Source organism: Diceros bicornis, chromosome 25, assembly GCF_020826845.1.
Source record: "Diceros bicornis minor isolate mBicDic1 chromosome 25, mDicBic1.mat.cur, whole genome shotgun sequence".
In the NCBI taxonomy this organism is placed as follows: domain Eukaryota; kingdom Metazoa; phylum Chordata; class Mammalia; order Perissodactyla; family Rhinocerotidae; genus Diceros; species Diceros bicornis.
The window spans coordinates 21,213,647-21,234,181 of record NC_080764.1 but is presented as its reverse complement, the minus strand read 5'-3'; the positions used below and the strand labels follow the sequence as shown (position 1 = coordinate 21,234,181).

The 20,535-nt window shown below is 34.9% G+C and overlaps 1 protein-coding gene across 2 annotated transcripts in view; it reads left to right on the top strand.

The window, feature by feature from the left end:
• PARPBP (PARP1 binding protein) overlaps positions 1-20,535 on the top strand; it is a 65,445-nt gene that overhangs the window by 28,010 nt on the left and 16,900 nt on the right. Inside the window, exons 4-7 of one of the 2 annotated variants that reach the window (XM_058568550.1) lie at positions 483-590; positions 8,820-8,990; positions 10,117-10,271; positions 19,223-19,406. In XM_058568550.1, coding sequence (XP_058424533.1) covers positions 483-590; positions 8,820-8,990; positions 10,117-10,271; positions 19,223-19,406 — 618 coding nt within the window. Of the gene's footprint in view, positions 1-482; positions 604-8,819; positions 8,991-10,116; positions 10,272-19,222; positions 19,407-20,535 lie in introns of those variants that run through there. The other variant, XM_058568551.1, reaches the window with a different exon arrangement.

Here is a 20,535-nt window from a genome sequence, read left to right as displayed (position 1 = left end):
CCTATATCCCTTAGAATAAATGAAATAATATGGAGATGTTAAGTAGTATGGCAGGGTGAAAGCAAATATCTCTTTATAACTTATTTTTTCATGGAGACTCTTATTTTGTTTGAAATATTGTGCTGCTTAGGACACTAGATTTACTTACATATATTCCAAAATGAAGCATTTATTGTGGGCTTTAGTTAAGACTATTCCTTGTCTTTAATTTTTGTCATCTATAAAAATAAAAGGCTCAGATTAAATTTCCAAGGTCATCTTTTAACTCTAAACTTGTAAAACTCTATGAGTACAGGTGCCATTGGAAACAGATTGAAGTGTTTTGTTAGGAAGTTTAATTCCATGTATACTTATTTACTGCCAACAGAGGTCAGGTAATACGCTATACCCTGGAACATCAGTGACTGTAAGTAGAGCTAGGTGTGAAATACTTTTTATAGTTGGCGTAGCATTTTATTAGAAATATCCTGTATTTTCTACAGAGTCAACTATGGGATTTTCTGTCTGGCAGACAGCATTCAGTAGATGATGAAACCGATCTTCATACACCGACATCACCAATGAGTAAACACAACCAGGATAATGAAAAGGTACTGATAAATTGTGAGTAAATTAAAGCAGGCTATGATCCCCTTCAAATCACTACAAATTTGATCATACCTTACAGTTACTATTTTTATAATTTTTAAAAGTTTTTAATTTGTTTAAATAAAACTATATCTGCAAAGAGTAACACATTGGAGACTAACGAAAGCATGATGATAATCAGTTTCCTCATGGTTTTGGGCCAAGGTAACAGGCACTGTGCAAAAATACGTATCACTCTAAGGATCAGAAAAGTAGTTGAAGATCCAGGTTGACAGAGTTCTTTGAATCTTTGTATTTGGTAAACTTCACACTTACCGTTTTAAATGGTTGATTCTTGGGAGGTTATGTACAGTTGAAAAATCTATTCTGTACCCTTTGTAGTCAAATAACTGATGCATCATGAGTTTGATAACAGGATTTGTTGTGCAAACTACAGAAAAGTAGTGCCAAGTATACGTTTGGTCTCATATAATTTATCTTCAGCTGAACACAATGCTAGGTACCTAATTAAATAGAATAACCACTCACTACCCATGGGAGTTATGTTTATGGAAGTTTCTATGGTTAATAAAATCACCATCGATAAGACGAAAGTTTAAGAGTATTGGAAAAAGCAGTAAAATTACATTCAATATATCTAAAAATATGGTATGTAAAAGGTCTAGAATATGCCAACTTCCAAATCCGACTGCTCCAGTAAGTTAACATATCTAGTGAAGGACCTTCCTCGTTTTTCAGAAAACATTGCTAAGGCAGATTCTCCCAAGTCCCATGCTATACAGATAGCACTTATAAAAATATGTTTTATCATTACCCTCAAATAAATACCTGTATACCTACTTCCTAGAGTTAATGTGCTTTATATCTGCATCTAATATTTTTTCTGTCCTATTTGAAAGTTAAATTGCTGACATCATGACACTTAATCCTTAAAATTCTTCGACATATCATTTCCTGAAAATAAGGACATAATCCCAATATCATTGTCATATATAAGAAAACTTGAGTATTCCCTAATATCATTTACTATCGTCCCTATTCACATTTCTCCATTTGTCCCCAAAATGGGTTTTATGTCTCTTTGGATGCTTTTAATCTAGAAGAAGTCCGTCAGTCTTCTTTTTTTCTTTCTTACTTATCCAATTAATTCCTACTGGTGTTATTTAACTTGTTCCTCTATTTCCAATAAACTGGAAGTTACATTTGAAAGCTTGATTAGATGAGGTTTAGCATTTTGTAACAAATACTAAGTAACTGATGCTGAGTATTTGATTGTATATCACATCAGGAGACATAAACTCAAGTTGTCCCGAATTGCCAGGCCTCTTCAGTATAAAGTTGTAGTTTTCCCTTTGCTGTCAGCAAAGATCTGTGGGGTGATACTTTGACACTGTGTAAATATCCTGTTTCCCAACAACCTTGTACTCAATGGTTTTAGGATTTAGGATCAAGGTTGAGGATCCTTGTCTGAATTGATTATTTCTTTAGAGTTTGCAGAATGGTGAGTTTCATATTATGTCTTTACATTAGTTAGCTGCCATTTCTTGGTAAAGAAGAGCATTATCTTGTCAGTTAAGATGAAATACAGTTCCCTAAAAATGGCAGGGTCACTACTTAATTCTTTCTCTTTAATTACCAGTTTAGGAGTTGGTGTTATATTTATAATATAGGAGGCAAAGTAGATATTTTTTTCTATTTACCTTTTTCCTTTTCGTGTGTGTATATATTGCTATGGACTCATGGATTTTTTTAAATCAGAGTATTAAAATCAATTACAGTTATTAATCTTTGATGCTAAAATAGAGGGATCCCCTTCAGGCTGGTTTCTGTGTCTTTTTTACATGCCCTATTAGACTTTTGAGCACTTCCTTGTTGTCTGGTACGAGAAAATATTCCAAGCCCACCTTTGAATGTTTTCTGCCAAGACATGGTTCCTTTTATTGTGATTTGTAACTATTTTCTCTTGCTTGAAATTACTTCTTCACTTACATTCTCCTTCTTTTTCCCTCCTGCCCCAAATCTTGACAAAACACTTACCAAATTGCCTGGTCCTTTCTCAATGGTACCTAAGGAGTACATTCGTGCATCAAGAGGATAGATCACTTACAGATCTCTTCTCTTTGATCTGTCTTACAGGCTTCACAAGGAGGAAACAATAATCATTATTGTGCCTTTTAATTAAGAGGAATGAACTAATTTGTACATGTAAAATGACCTGAGCTTTTAGAATTTTGGCTTATAGATATAAAACATTATTTTAAAGGGATGTCCATGAAAAAGGATTATCGTATATAGAAACTAATATGTCTTCCTTGTAAACATATGGTTTTCTCATTTAAAAAACAATGATAATTTCATTGTGTTAATCCTCTACTTTTTATCATTTGCCTTCCTGGGTTGTATTTTCGAAGAGAATTTTATCTACTAGTTAGCTGATGGATTAGATTTTATGAGGACTGGTAAAGTAGCAGCCATCCTGTCAGCCATTTTTCTGTTACTTGCAGACTTCCAATTTTTCTTTTTACAAAGTATTTTTGGAAGACAATATATTTCTATTAAAATTCCAAAGTGACTTTTTGGGCTGCAGTCTTGCAAAGATATATTTTGATCACGAAATGTGCTTACTAATGCCACACCAGAGTCCTCAAGTAGATGAATGGAATGAATTTGAGAAACAATATTTTTGTTTCCTTATTTTATTTTACTTCATTTTATTTTTTCTAAGGTTCTAAACTATTCCTTTAGAAATTCTGAAGTAATAAAGGGAAAAATAGAATAAAGGCCCCAAAAAAGAAATCATCAGTTAAATAAAAAATTCTACCAGTATATTAGTTCTAGTTCAACTTTTTTTTTTTGTCATTAAATATAAGAATTTATGCGTTGGCAAAGAAAGTAGAAAATACCTGTATAAATTGTTAATCTTTTCAATTTAGAAAAACTAATTTTCTTAGAAGTGAGATTGAGTATTTGCATTTCAGTAATAATCAAGGGATAGGAAAAGAAACTTGGAATTGTCAGAAAGCTTAAATAAAATTGTTCAACTTCTAAACAAACATTACAAATACTTTGTGGTATGGATAGATTCAGTTTATTAAACAAATAACCAGAACAGTATCTTTATTTTTGGTATCTTGGTAAAAGTTTCAATCTTGTGGAGTTTTTCAATTTAGGCCCTTGCTTCTGGACATCATAACTGTATTTATGTGGAATGCTTTTCCAGAGAGCCTCTTTAAAACCCACTTGCAAATACAAGAGCAGGGAAACCATAACTGCCATGTTATCTGACCATAATGATAGGGATAGATTTCCAATTGCAGCCATGAGTTAAAAGAAACACTCTAACTGTGAAGACTCCAAGATGTTTTTCCCTGATATTTGGCTAGCATCACAGATCAGGAGGACAAAATTTGCTAGCCGTAAAGAGCGAGTTGTAGATGTGAGAGTTCAAGCCCTGGTTTTGTACCCAGTAAGGATCAGATATATATGTATTGGTAAATCCTCATTATTTTTGGACAGCAGAAGCACAGTGAAACAGAGATTGCATGAAATTAAATGTAGAAGAGTAAAAAAAGTTTCTGATTACAATGTAAATGTCACTTTTTCTCTGTTTTGATTTTTGGCAAACTGTGTTATTCTTTCCAGATGCCAGAGATAAAGAAGAGGTTCATATATTTTAGGTAGACTATTGCACTATGAAGTTAAAATGGAAACTTTTGTATTATAGTCTCACATGAAGTATTGTGATTGACTGTGAAAGTGAAGATAAAAGGACATTTGAAATTAAGCAGAAAACTGTTATATCTTATTTTATAAAATTTTAGGACAGATCTTAAAGATGATTTTAATTTAGTTGTACCTTAGAGTACTTTTCTTTTTAAGGCAATGCAATAAAAATATATGAGCACTTATTTGATCCCAAGTAAATTTTTATCAATAGTTTCAATTTTGAAATATTTAAAAGGTCCAAGTACGTATATTAATTTTTCTTTCATTCATCATTGAACAAAAACTGATTGAGAACCTATTAACAAAAATGGATTGATTATCCACTATAATGCCAATCATTCTTTTAGGCCCTAAGGATATATCATTTGCTCTCCTGGAACTCATAAAGTAGTAGAAATATTAAGAAAATAAACAAAGGACCAGAAAGTACGAAGGTCTATCCAGGGAGCTGTATTTGGCTGTTATGCAGAGTTATAACGGTGGTAAGAAAGGGAGAATGTGAATTGCTACTTTATATTGGGCAATCAGGGAGCCTCTCTGCAAGTGTAAAGTTTAGCTAGTATCTTTAATATTTAAGAAAAAAAGGTTTCATGAGGTTAATATTTAAACTTTTTCTTTTAATCAATTTTGCTTAAATATTTCGAGTCCATATTTAAGACAACTTTTCCTGTCCAATGAGGTTTTTTTAAACTGATTCTGCCTCTCATTTTTCAAGAATTGTTTTTCACATGAAGTTTAAATAATCCATAAGCATGTTATCTTTAAAAATGCTTTTAAGATGTATATGAACTTAAGACTTCCTTGATAATTGTCTAAGAGACTTCCTAATGATTTGTAATTTCTTATTGCTGCCCTTTTAAATCTCTTATGCTTCTTAATTTAAAATATGATTAGAACAGAATATGAAGAAATTTTAATTTTAATAAGGAAAATATTTTCTTAGAGTTTACAGATGATAAATTACTGAGTCTTTAGCTAAGTTATCAGTCACTGAAAGACTTATGAATTTCATATGTTTTGAGAGTGAATTGAGTTTAAATCTGTGAGTCCAGTTTTCCAAGGGAATAGTCAGAGAGGATTTGAAGTGAACAGTCTGGGAGCAATGTCTAAGAATTAGAAACAAACAGGATTCTGGAGCAGAAGGTAGGGTGGAAGTAGTTGAGAAGGTGAGAACAAGAAGAGAATTCTATACAAGGAATTTAATTTTGATGAAATTGAATTTATTAATTTTTTGATAAATTGATATTTTACTATTTTTCCTATTATGAATTGTATTTTTGGTGTCATGTCTAATAACTCGGCCTAATTCCAAGTCATGAAGATTTTCTCCTGTGTTTTCTTCAAAAGTTTTGCTGTTTTATATTGTATATTTAGATCTGTTATCCACTTTGAGTTTTATAAGGTTATCCATACCTTATAAAAGGTGTGAAGGTTAGGTGAGGTTCATTTGTTTTGCATATGGGTGACCAATTGCTTCCACACCAATTATTGAAAAGACTATCCTTTCTCCATTGTTTCTTCTGCACCTATGTCAAAAAATCAAATGGCCATATCTGTGTTGAGTCTATTTCTGGACTCGCTATTCTGTTTCATTATCTGAGTGTCTGTCCCTTTGTAAATACTATGCTATCTTGATTATTGTAATTGTACAGTAGTTTTTAAGATAATTTTTCAGCATATTTCATGTGTTGTTCCAGTGTCTTCTGGCTTACGTGCTTCCTTTTTGATGACCTGTTAACCTTATCATTGTTCCCCTGTGTGTAATGTCTCATTTTCCTTTGGTTACTCTCAAGATTTTTTTCTCGTCTTTGCCTGTCAGAATTTGATTATAATGTGTATAGAAGTGATTTTATTTGTGTTTATCCTGCTTGAGTAGCATCTTGGATCTATAAATTGATGTTTTCCACCAAATTTGGGATGCTTTTGGCCATAATTTTATCAAATATTTTTTCTGCTTCTTTCATTTCTCTGCAGGGATTCCAATTATGTGTATGTTGGACTTCTTTAAATTGTCCCACAGATGTCTTGCATTCTTTCTTCTTTTTTTTCTTCTTCTTTTGTTTTTCATATTTGGTAATTTCTATTGCTATATCTGTAAGTTCACTGATACTTTCTTCCACTTTCTCCATGTTGCTCTTGAGCAAATTTTGTTTCAATTATTTTACTTTTCATCTTGAGAATTTACTTTCATTTTAGTGTCCACTTTATTTCCTCTGTTAATTCATTGATAACATATTTTCCTTTAATTCCTTGAACACATTTTATTTTAGTTCTTTGAATATATTTGTAGCGGCTGCCTTGATGTTTTGTCTGCTAAATCCAACTTCTGGGTCCACTTAGTGACAATTTCTGTAGACTAATTTTTTTTTTTTTTTTTTTGTGAGGAGATCAGCCCTGTGCTAACATCCGCCAATCCTCCTCTTTTTTTGCTGAGGAAGACGGCCCTGGGCTAATATCCGTGCCCATCCTCCTCCACTTTATATGGGACGCCGCCACAGCATGGCTTGCCAAAGCAGTGCGTCGGTGCACACCCGGGATCCGAACCAGCGAACCCCGGGCCACCGCAGCGGAGCGTGCGCACCCAACCGCTTGCGCCACCGGGCCGGCCCCTGTAGACTAATTTTTATCTAGAGAAGGGGTCACATTTTCTTTTTTCTTTATCTAGGAATTTTAGGATGAAAACAGGACATTACAGATAATATTTTATAGTGACTCCAGTTTTTGTCATGTTCTTCTGAGGAAGATTGGGTTTTTGTTCTAGTAAGCAGTTTACTTACCTGGATTCCAGCTACACGTTTTGTCTCCTTGGTGGTATGTGGCTTTTTGGATATCTGTTCTTATGGCTTCCCCTTGCTGTTTTTATAGCTTGGCTTTTGTAGATCTTCCCTCTGCCTGTCAAATTTGGCAGTCAGCCAAGGATTTGGGGCGCTATAGAGCTTATTCTCTCTGTATAGTTCTTTTTCCTAGGGATTGTCCTGAGTTTTCCAGTTGTGCTGACACAACTGGTTTGGGCTCTGTACATTTAAGACTTCAAGCCTGTCCAGCTTCCGCTTTCTGCCACTTAAGCTATACACAATTGTGGAAGGCACTCAGTTTAGCAAACCTTCAGACCCATAGCTCTGGTTCCTCATAGCTCAATCTTTCTAGAATATATTTCTCTCTGATTTCTGCCTGAGTTTTTGATGGACCCTTTAGTGTCTCCTCCTTGCTTACATAGTTTCACTGCTAGCTAGGAATTTTGGCTGTTTATGTTCTCAATTGTTTCCAGTATTTCGCCCTTTAAATTTCTAGCTGCAGTCCCAGCCCTGAATTCTAATTTCTGGCCCCTTTAGTCACTTCCTTTTTCTGTAGCCGTAGTCATGAAACTTGGGCCAGTAACCGTAAACTTAATTCATACTCTTCTTATTGCAGTTCTCTTGAAATTAAACGTTCTTCCACTTCTGTCTACCTTCTGCGCACTTTCCAGTGTCTTAAATAGCATTTTTAATTCTTTATTTAATATTTCATGTTTGTTATCTGTGGGGTTCACATGATCACTCACTTCTCCCCCATTACTGGAAGTTATTGGGTCCTGAATAACCACAGACTTGCAATTCTTACCCTTCTTCTTGCAGTTCTTTTAAGATTAAATTCTCCAACTTGTGTCTGCTTTTTGGATGCTTTCCAGTGTCTTTACATAGTTATGTTTTTAAAGTTTTACCTAATATTTTATACTTGTTATCTGTGAGAGTTCATGCAATCACTTCTCCAGTACTGGAAGTTGAAGGCTTTGAATAGCTATAAATAGCTAATTTAAAAAAAAAGATCATTGAATGCCGTGGTTTATCATTTGAGTGTGAAGGACAGGTACAGTATAAATGAAAACTGATGCACATATCAATTTCTCCCAAATATTATTTATCTTATATTTGAGCGGTCTATAGCTCTGTTTTAGGGCAGTTAATGTCAAAATCAACTACTTGCTATTATTTGCTTAACATTTGGTTGAATCTCTTCATTTTAATACTTCGTTGGTTATTTGGTATTGTCAAAGTTGGTATCTAATAATTCTCCCCAAATTTAACAACTTCAGCCCTTATATTTAGCCCTGTAAGAGATGTATGTATAGGAGCAAATAGTACCAGCTAGACCATGCCCTCAGCTTCAGGGGACTTCATTATTGGTTATTATTTAGTGGGAAATGTATACGGGGGAATGAGATCAGGCCTCATCAGAAAGGCAGACTTTGGACTGTATCTTTTATATCATTTTCTAAGAGACATTTTCCAACAATTATGATGGTTGTTATTTACTCATAGATTTTCATTGGTGGCAAGCTGGTTTCATGAGTAGAGATATGTTAATTGTCCAACCCAGACTTTTGATTGATATGGCAATTTTCTTTTCCCAAAGAGCTGAGTGAAGTATTGTCATTGAATGATCATATGTATTTTTACTGCATATAAAAAAGATTATTTATGGATTTAGAACAACTTCAATAAGGAAAATAATGTTTTCTTGTACAGGAGAAGTTACTAGCAAAGAAAATTATCTACTCATATTTAAACCTGCTAGTGAATTCAAAGAATGACCTGGCTCTGGCTCATATTCTCAATATTCCTGATAGAGGACTTGGAAGAGAAGCCTTCACCGATTTGAAACATGCTGCTCGAGAGAAACAGATGTCTATCTTTTTGGTATGGACATGTTACACTTTCAAGATTTCTTAAAGACTCTTTGAACAGTGTATCCATGTACCTTGATATAGAATTCTTGTAACTATGATAAAACAACTTTTAAATTGTTAATATATGTTTTACATATGTATTTGAAAATCCATGGTATTTTTATTTTTTATATATCCTTCAAATTTGACAAGGGATAATTTCTCTAAAGCAGTGTTTCCCTACATATATTCTGTTGAGTGCTAGCCCTGTTAAATTCTCCTCGAATAGATATTTCCAAAGGCAAAAAGTCCCTATTAAATGCTCCTTGTGTAAGTGTTTCCAAGGGCAAAAAGTTTGAAAATATTATATTCCCTCATTGGATATACATAATGCATGTTTGTATATCAAAAACTTCAAGGAGTCCTGCTGTAAAGAAATCTGCTTAAGTTAACCTTGTTATTTAATCTGTTGTTTCCTAAGTTATTTAACCATGGAACTATCCCTCAAATTGTTGAAATTTCATAGAATTTGTGTTTCTTAGGATACACTTTGGAAAAATACAACTTTAGAACATTTCATCTTTGATGGAGGTGCTCTTACGTATAGCCACGTGTTTTTATAATTGTAAAGGCAAGGCCTTTTGAACTACACATGATCAGATAATCCTAAGATGTGAAAGCTAGATGAGATTTAGTGACTATCTAGTTTAATCTGTATTTTACAAATAAAGAAGCTAAGGCTTAGAAGAGTTGAGTTAATTGCCCAACCTTGAATAAATCAACACAGTTGACACTGAAAAACCCCTTTGTCTCGTATAACAATTCCAGGAGCCAGTAGTCAATCTATATAAGGATATATTTATAAACTGATTCTTTGTAGTCAATAATATACTCTTATGCCCTTACTTCGTCCCCTCACTTGGCTCTCTGCTCTCCATCCACCTGCATTGCCATCACCCTTGCTGGCATGAATTCTGCCTAGCACCTGTTTCTTTGATTATTTGCTTCTGAATCAAAGTGTGGCATGAGTCATAAAAAATGCTTCACTTTACCTGTATACCCAGAAATATAGAAATGTACCTAGCTTCATAAAGTAAATTGTAGTTTTAGCTTACTAAGTCATTAAACATAACTAAATCATTTGTTTTAATTCGTAGGTGGCCACATCATTTATTAGAACAATAGAACTTGGAGGGAAAGGATATGCACCATCACCATCTGATCCTTTAAGGACACATGTAAAAGGATTGTCTAACTTTATTAATTTCATTGACAAATTAGATGAGATTCTTGGAGAAATACCAAATCCAAGGTAATGACTTTTCATAAATTAGAAATCTGTAATTTAATCTCTCTTTAAAACTTCATAGAATCAGCGGTAGATTTGACTATAAGAGCTCTTGAAATGACCAAGCATAAGACCAAACAGTAGGGAGAAGAAACAAAATATCTAGGTGAATAAATTATAATTTCCCTTTGATTTTCTGTCTTTTTATGATTCCAAAATTTTTGCCAAAGTCAAATGACATGTTCAAATTAAATTTGACTAGAGAAGAGGGTTTACCATTTATCTTTTTTTGGGAAGAAATCGATTTTTGAGGACTTAAAATGATTGAATAGATAATTTCTTTAAACTTTTTATTTAGCAATAAAGGAAACCTATACCAAGAATGAGTGAGGAAATTGACAGACATATGATGAATTCTATATGGTATTTTCTGCTAGTTTTTTTTTTTTTACATTTCTTATGTGTAAATCTTTGATTCATCTGTAATTTGTCTTTATATGATATTGGAAGTAAGATATTTTTCTTTTGACTGGTGAGACTCCCATTTATTATATGGTTATATTGGATGCTGAGTAATTTTTAGATGAATTTGGGGGGGCAGAAGTAGTTTGTATATGCTAGCAGTCATGGTAGATCACTGTCAGTTTGGTTGGTATGCCATAGCATAGTACTATTAAAATAGCTGGTATTTATTGAACACTTATTATGTATCAGACATTGTACTCAGCTTTTTATGGGGATTATCATTTGATCATTACAACAACCTTACATTATAGGTGCTATATAAATACTTAATTTAGAGAGGAAGAAACTGAAGCACTGGGACTAAATAACTTAGTCACGTTGTTACTAAGTAGCAGAGCTGGGATCTGAACTCAGTCGGTTCTGACCCTGGAACTCATTCTTTTAATCACTGTATCTTATTCTATGAAACTTCTTTCCATTTTAAGATTCCAAGAAGAATTTCTTTAAGGATTTTATTCTGAATTGCATCTTCTGTCTTCTTGTATGGATATCCATTACAAGGAAGTAAATTTGGAGGAAAGTTTTGAAAATGGCTTATAGTCAATATTAGTGACGTCTTCTTAGCTTTCAGATAATATATTCCCTGGCCATTTCTTCTGATAGCAGAGATAGCAGATAATTAATTTTTAACAATATCTTATTTTTAGCAAAGCAATATAGGTAGATTTTGTTAAAGTCAAATGGTACTACAGATATATAGTAAAAAAGTCCTCAGAGGAATTGACTTTAAATATTTTTTTGTGTTTGTGTTTAGATTTTCCTCATTTAAATGAAATTTTTATGCTGCTATTTTTGATTTTTCAATTTTAGACATTACCTATTAACTTTCTACCATCGAAGATGAGGATTTGCAAACCACTCACCAACCTCCCAACACGCCTTTTTCTCTCTCCGCTCTCCAACCACACACACAGACACATACACACAGTTCTTTTCTTTCATCTGTCTCATATAGTTATACCAAAATTTCAGATTAGATTGTATTTTAGAGTTTACATTATCACTCTGTAAATATTGCCGATAGCTAAGCTATATGATATACTGATTTCCTTTCTTGTACAAATTTTTGTTTTTTTCTCGAGTGAATAATTATTTACTGTTTTCTTTTGCTTTATTTCCTATATATTTATCATCAATTCTTCATCAAGCTTGCCAATGAAACTATACAATTTCTTCTTCTTATTAGGTCATCTATCAGTTTGGGTTTTGCCCTTGAAGACATTCCTTCTGGAGAGTCCTCTATCTTCATTCAATCTGTACTTTTGCTTGCTGGGTCTGTTTCAGAGTGGCAGCCCTAAAGCTTCATCATCACCTGGTGAATTTTCTTTGCCTCTGCCTTGTTTCCTGGATCTCATGACTTTTTTTTTTTTTGCTGAGAAAGAGTAGCCCTAAGCTAACGTCTGTTGCTTGTCCTCCTCATTTTTTGCTTAAGGAAGATTAGCCCTGAGCTAACATCTGTACCAGTCTTCCTCTACTTTATATGTGGGTCACTGCCACAGCATGGCTGACAAGTGGTATAGGTCCATGCCTGGGGATCCGAACCTGTGAACCCGGGCTGCCGAAGCGGAATGCGCCGACTACACCACTACACCACGGGGCTGGCCCATCTCATAACTATTTTGAATTGGTTAATCCCTTATTTTGCTCAAATAGCTTTCTGAGAAAAAATAAATGGGAGGCAAATATCTTTATTCTATTCTCACATTTGATCGTGTGATCTTATGTCATGTTTCGTTTATCTCTCTAAGATTATTATATTTAATTTTTAAGATTATTTTTATCCGCTTCCTGGATGGTCGTTGTTTTATTTAAGTTGAATGTTCTTCTTTTTGCTTGTTTTGCCCACTTTCATGTTAGAGGTGTTCCTAAAACGTTTGGTGATTCTCTTCTGTCCTTTCCTATTTAAGGATGAGGCCCTATGAAGCTGATTAGCAGCTCTAATACAGTGGACTTCACTATAGCATGGTGGCCAGTTGGCTCTTTTTTTGGGGCTTCTCTAAATGTCACTAACTATAGGTCTTTTCTTTGGGACTTACCCAGAAATTTCTACAGAGGCATCCTTTAGTCTCTTTCTGAAAGCTGTAAGTCTGGCTAGCAATATTCTGGGGTTTGAAGTAGGGGAGGTTGAAGCTGAGTCTCCCAGTTCAATATGTAGACTTTTACTCAATCCCTCTGTTTTCAGTCCCTGGGGCTTCTAGGTCTGGAGCCTTTCTGGCTTGGTTTCTTCAGAGTGTTCCTGCTGTCCATGCTGAAGTGAGAGAAGTGCACTAGCCCGACTGCTCAGAATAGGAGAGGAGATTTAGGGATCTTAGTGTTCCTTGAGTAGACTCTCACCTAGCTTTCTTGTTTACACCCACACTTTATCATAGCCTTCAATATTGCCTTCAATTTCCCAGAATTTCTGAGGTTGCTTCTTATTGTCTGTTTTAGCAGTTACTTAGGTTTTAGCTTTCTCTGTTCTGGATAGTTGGTTACCACTTGTCCATCTGCTTTTCATTTTTCCATACTTTCATGATACGTCTCCACTATCATTAGCTGTTATTTCCTCTTCCATTCTTTTTTTTCTTTATGGGTTTAAAACACTTGGCTTTTTGTCATTTTAGTGGGGTTTTAGGAGGGAGCACGTATAAATGCATATACTCAATCCAATGTAATTTGTTATAATTACGTTCCCTTTGGAGGAGTGTTCTTTTGAATATCCTATCTGGTCATAATGAGCAATTATTCTATGTTCTAGGGAAGACATTGAAGAAGTGGGTGTCTAAATAGTGGGTGTATTCAAGTGGGTGTCTAAATAGTCTACCTGAGCAATCTTCATTTCTTTATGGTGATTTTTGCATATATTAAGTATATATTCATTTCATAATTTTAAAAAGTTAAGTTATTAAAAACTAAAAACATATATCCTACTTATGCAATAACAGAAGAATGTACAGAGGAAAGGGCGAGTGACCTAGTTTGTGGGAGCCAGGGATAAGTGTGTCAGGAATGCTTACCTGGATGGTCGTTACAGTTGAACTTAATCATGAAGGATGAAGTTGAAGGAGTTAGACAGACATGGAGAATGGGAGTGAAATGAGGCCCAGATGGGGAGAAGAGAGGAAGATATTTCCTACATTGGGTGTAATATGGGTAACCTATTGGGACATTGTTTCATTGGTTATTTGTTTTGTCTTATAATTTTCAACTTCTAGTACTTGAGCCACAGTCTATAAAGATTATAAGAAAAAACAATAAACCATCTTTGTTTTTGCGAGTTCCTTCTCCTTCTTTTTACAGCTCAAATTCGTGGAAAAATACTGTTTTTTATTCCACTCCCCAATTTATAATTACTTAATATATATTTCTCACTAGTCTGTAAACTCTGCAAGGGCTTTATTGGTTTTCTTCACTAATATTCCCTAGCCCTAGCACAGTTTCTGGCATAGGGTACAATATTTCTTTACTCGTCTGTGCTTCACTGACTCACACTCATTCACTTTTCCGCTCTGCTGAAGGTGTTCTGCCAAAGATCACTTATGATCGTGTAGTTGGCGTACTCTTTGGTCTCTTTTGAGTCCTCAAATTTGATCATTTTCTCTCTTAGAACTCTACCCCATAACTCCTGAGATTTCATTCTCTTATTTTCCACCTACCTTTCTGACTGCATATATGCAAATTCTAAATCTATATTTCAGTGAAATTCAAACCTCTTTCCTGAGTTTCAAAAATATATCATTAAGAACCTATAGGTTGTCACCTCAAAGGCAACTCAGACTTAACATGTCCCAACTAAATCTTCATCTTTTCCTGCAAACCTGCTTCTCCTCCTAAAGTGCCCAGCTTGATAAAGCCTCTTTCCCTCCAGCCACCCAAGCAGAAATCTGGAACATATCTTAAACTCCTTTAGATCCATCAGTTCTTCTTACTTAACATTTTTGATACTCTTTCTCCTCATCTCTATTCCTATAGGTACTATCTTATTTCCATTCTTTATGGAAAGTCTGTTCTCAGACTTTCCTCCTTTCTTGTCTGGACTTTCTCGCTTATCTCCAAGTTGTCCGTTCTCCCTCCAGTCTTGAGTTGCCCCCTCTTGTTGTCCTCACTGCTGCCAGTGGTCTTTCTAAAACAGCAGATGTTACTCCCGTGATTAAAACCCTTCAGTGATTCCATACTAGGTGCAGGGTAAAACTCCAGGAACCTCAGTATGATGTACAAATTCTAAACTAACTCCTGCCTGTATCTCACTCTGGTCTCTGTTCTCAACCTTAAAACTTAGAGATAAAAATGTATTTAACTCTTGTAACTCAGTATAAGTTTGTACTGCTTTTCTTTTAATATGGTGGTGGTGGTAGGGGAATCACAATAATCCTTGAGTCCAAGGAAGGACGGGGAATAGACAGGGAAGAAATCAAAGAAGAATCGATTCGCACACTTCACCTCCCCACTCCCAGCTTTTCATCAGGCCATCTTAGCTATAGTTTGGCTGCATTTCTACACTTTGCCAGTAGATGCCACCATAAAATACATACTATACTTTCACCTGAAAAATGTCTTAAATTAGAGGTTTCAGCTTACATAATTTAGTTAGTTCCCTGTTGTTCAAATTTTTAAAATTCTGTGTTTCAAGTGTATAACACAACTTTTTAATGCACACCTTTATATTTATTGGACTAAATATTATGCATTTATAGAATGTTAAATCTGGTTAAAATTACTCAGTACAAAATCCTACTGTTACATTTTTCTCATTTAAAAATATTTCAGGAACATTTTTGATACATTTTATATGTACTTTTAGTCACATTTAATTTTTAAAGATATAATTTATTTCAGCAAATAGTTATTAAATTCTTGAAGATGATAGGGAAAAACCAATCACTCTATATAATAAAGTCAAGTTAGTCAGTAATTACGTTAAAGTATTACCAATCAGTTGTCTGTATTAGTGCTTATTATTCTCTTTCAGTCATATGTTTTGATAGAAGCATGGGGATTTAATTGCGTTTTTCCTCACTAACTTCATTTTTCTCTTTCTGCCCCAGGGCTCTAATGCGATACATTTAGTAGTCAGGAGCTGCAGTTTACCTCTTTCTCACCTAAATTCTTCTATTAATGTTTATCCAGAGTAATCATAATGTATCTTGTGGGATACCTTCCTGAATACCTCCTTCTTCCCTACCCTCCCCACTCGAACTCCCTCTGTACCTTCAGTATCTCACAGTATCATATGATCAATTGTGACCTCTTAAAGAGAAATATTTAATTCATTTTGTATCCCCTGTGCCTAGCACAAATGTCCTGGTGTCATTTGAGTCAAAACTTCATGAGTTTCCAGCTCTAGAAGTGAGAGTTTGAATTACGCCACCATGTTGCTGAGCAGGTATTTGAAGAGCTGATGGTTGGCTCTAGTAGTGAATGCATAGCAGTAAGTCAACTAGTCATAGCACTGGTGTTTGGCGTATTTTGCCAAGGGTCAAATTGTTGAGCTTGGCAAGTATCTGAGATACAAATCTTATAAATTTCTTCCTAAATACAATTCAGTCAGGAAATTATATCATCTTTAAAATTTAGCATATTTGTTCCTGTAGAAGGAATGAGAAAAGGGGGCAAAGGTGGCTTTTACCTAATATCATTGAAAACATTTTTTTTGGTTCTTGTAATTGACACTACAACACTCTTTCATATTTTATTATCCTTTTGAATCTTTTCCAAAACTCTTCCATTAGAGATTGCTTCCCAGAAAAAGCACATAGTGTTAATTGTGTTTTCATTTTGGCTACGTTTCATCCAATCACTTTCTGTGCTTTTGATTGAAAATTGAGAAGAAACTGGTTGAAAAAGAAGGTGCCTGTGTACCTAAAAGAATTCTTAGAGTCTCCTCAGACTTCTGATTACAGATGTATGGAAGACCAGGTCCTTCCATAGAAAATAATTAATGATGCTGGATAACATATTTTTTAAATGCTTCTTAAATTGATGAGCGGGCAAATGTAATGAAAATACAGGCCATAAACTTGGGGGAGGAAGAAAGCCAGAGAGGGAAGTCAAGAAGGGAAGCTAGCTTTTATTTTGAGAGTGTTTGCTGAATGTAGTGATTTGGAGAGTCTGTTCTTACCACCACTAAAGTCTGAAGTGGGAGGGGGCTGACCAAGGTGAGGAGTCCCTTGGGTTGTACCCACCCTACAGGGCTCCCCCTCAGTGTAAAATGAACTAAGAATAAGGGCTTTAACCTGATAAAGGGTTTCTATGAAAACCCAATTAATGGTAAAATGTTTTAGCATCTATTTAAGATTTAGAATGAGACAAGAGTTCTTGCTCTCATCATTTCTTTTCAGCATAGTATTGGATGTCCAATTCAGTGTAGTAAGGCAAGAAAAACAAATAGGAGCTATAACAATTGAAAAGGAAGATATAAAACTATTTGATGATGATATGATTGTATATATAGAAAACTCCTAGAATCTAAAGGCAAATTATTAAAATTAATAGTAAAGTTTAACAGTGTTGCTGGACACAAAATCAGTAAACAAAAAGCAGTTGTACTTCTATGCCATCACCAAATCAAAAATGTTAAAAAAAAAGCTTCAAAAATATAATATACATAGACTCAATCTAATAAAAGCTTACTAGCTCCTTCCCTCTTGGAAGGTTCAGATTCAGTGTGAAAGTCTCTGGTTGCCCTCTCTCACTCAGCTTTGTGTCCTGATCACAGTGCTCCTGGAGGTTTTTCTCCTCGGGAAAACCCCATTCATCATGCTTGCTTACCACTCACAGCCTCCAACTTTCCATTCTAGCTCTTGTTTGTTGCTTTTTTGGGGAGAGATTGGGTGGTACTGGGAGATTTGCCCCTATTCCTGCCGAGCTCAGTGAGATGTTCCCTCAGAGTATCTAGTCTGCTATAGTGTAGGTGGAAACCCCCTCAGTGCTTTTGTATTACAAATAATGATAATAATATGAATAATAGTAAAATATATATTAAAAACTTCAGATTGTTGCCTGTGATAGTGGTCATTTATTCAACAAACACATCAATCATTTCTTCTGTGTGCCAAATGTAAACTGGTAGTGTGAAGATTAATAAAATACGGTTCCTTTCTCAAGGAACTAATTTTTTCATAAAATGTTCCCCTAACTTGTCTAGTCATAAGAATCACCTGTGGTACTTTTAAGACAATGCAACTATTCAGTGCCCTTCTCTGCAGATTGTGATTCAATAGGGTGGGATCTGGAGTTGATGTTTTAAACAAATGCTGAATGTGATTCTGATGATCAGACAAATTTGGGAGATGCTGGTCTAATGCGCTGTCATACATTAACTCTCTCTGCAATTTTCTTCTAACTTTCCTTCTCTGTTTGGACCAGCTATTTAAATGTGAACAATCATATTTCCAGTGTTTGTTTGGGAACCTGGCTTCTTTCCTAAAACATAAACCCTGACAATAGGTTGTGAGGATGAAAACGTCAATTCATAATTTCCTTTATGCCTCTATAAAAGTCACAGAGAGGTTAAATAGCACACCCAAGGTAGAAAGTGGCGGGGCAGGGGAGGCTACGATTTGTGCTCAGGCAGTCTGACTCCATAGTCAGACGCCCCAGCCTCTCATTTGGGACTGTGCAGCCTTTCCAGGGATACGTCAAGGGATGCAGAGCTCCTGACTTCAAATAAGAGACCTCTTCTATTGTTGGACACCTGATTTCTTCCTTGTAATGCACCAAAATCCTTCCTTCTATATATTTCTCACATTTTTTTAGGTCAGCCTTCTAGAGCAGGAACTGCAACCCAAATTCATTCAGGTTCAGACTTAGTATAAAGAAACAATTGATTTCAGGTTTTTTAAAACCCTTGTCTGTTGGCCATAGTTGGTCGAGTCTCTGGTTTACTTTATATCAGTATTAACTGGCTTCATTTCCTCTTCTGTATAATAACCCTTCTTACATTAGAATGCAGTATCATGTTTCAGGTCAGTCTCCTTCCTCGCCCAGAACACTGTGTGTTCTTGGACAAGCTATTTAACCTTTTTGAGACTCAATTTTCTCATCTGTGATTTAAGGGTAATAATACTTATTGAATTGGTTTTAAGATTAAAGTAATGTGGGATTGTAGGTATTCAATGACAAGTAGTTGTTTTTGTTATCTTGGTTGTATCTAAAAGTACAGATTTGAAGTACATTGCATGTATATAACTGCATCTGAATCTTTTATCATATATCATACATAACTAAATTATTCCCTTCAGCTTTCAAATCAAGGAAGAAGTAACTTGTTAGAACGACTTGCTTTTAGAAAAACTTTTAAATTTTGTCTAATGGTTCTCATCCCTTTCTTAAATGTGTTACTGCTTGATTTGTAAGATCAAAGTCATATTCTTTGAGAAGTGTTGATTAACTCTGAGAATTATATTTTCAAGTTTATAAGCATATTGTCATTTCTATTGCTATTATAAAGGTGATCTTATTTCTATTTTCAGCATTGCAGGGGGTCGTATTCTCTCAGTGATCAAGATACAGCTGATTAAAGGTCAGAACAGCAGGGATCCTTTTTATAAAGCAGTAGAGGAGGTTGCTCAGGATTTGGATTTGAGGATTAAAAATATTATCAATTCTCAAGAAGGAGATGTAGCTTATAGTACCACTGACATCGGTCCTGCACGGGTAATGAGCTTTTCATTTTTTATTATCCTTCTATACAAAACATTATCTCTTCTACTTGTTGTAGGAATGGTTTACTGTTGCCGCTTAAGTCAGAAGAGTGTGTTTCCTGTGTTATAAGATGTTGTTGAAAATTTAAGTTTCTCAATAGGATTATGAAGGATTATGTTCGACTTGGGTAAATCATAACATCTTTGGGCCAAATTGTCTGTATTTGTTAAAGTAGGGCATTGGATAAGCTTCAGTATCCCTTGCAGCACTAGAAATTTATAAATCTTGCTGGATATTAAGGTGTTTTGTCATATTTTTCAATAATTATTCTTATAAAACAATTATTTTCCCATTTACTCAGATACAAAATAGGAGCCTGGTTTCTCTGGTTCTGACCCCAGTACTAAGCACTCTGTAGAACAGCAACAGAAATGGTTTCTATTCAGCCATTTATTTTTCTTTTATAGATGGTACTAATGAAAAATATATGTTAAGCACCAGATTGTGATAGGCGTTTTGTTAAAATTCCAGTGTAGCTATACATTGTAGTTCACCTGGTAGCCTGAGTCAGCCAAGGAGAGAAAGGAGGCCAAGACCATGTTGATGACAGCAACGCAACAGCACAGCTACAGCGGATGTCCCAGAGAGGGCAACTTGGATATCTGCCTACCATGTCCAACAATCCCATGGGTTACCCGTATTTTACCAGTGGCTTGACTGAAGCGTAGCGAGGTTAAGCAACTCGCCCAGAGTTACACAGCACACACCACTAGTAAGTTGGTATCAAACCCAGCCAGAACTGCCTTCAGAGTTTGTGGTTGTACATATCTATATATACTATTATGTTATCACATATTTCCCCTTATTCTTCTGTCTAGTCACTAAGTTCTTCTCGCTCCCCCTTTTTAATCTGCTCTTTCCTTGTCTCCACTGCTACTATCTTAGTTGCTACCTCTGTTGCTACCTTCTTTGTTTCTAAGCTGGACTATTATCGTCTCTTAATTTGTTATCCTGTCTCCAGATTTAATAACATTCTTACCCTGGAATATATTTTACACATTGCCATCATTTTTCTAAAATCTAAATAGGATCTTTTTATTTCCTTGCTTAATAAAGCAAGCGATTTTAACTCTGTAACAGA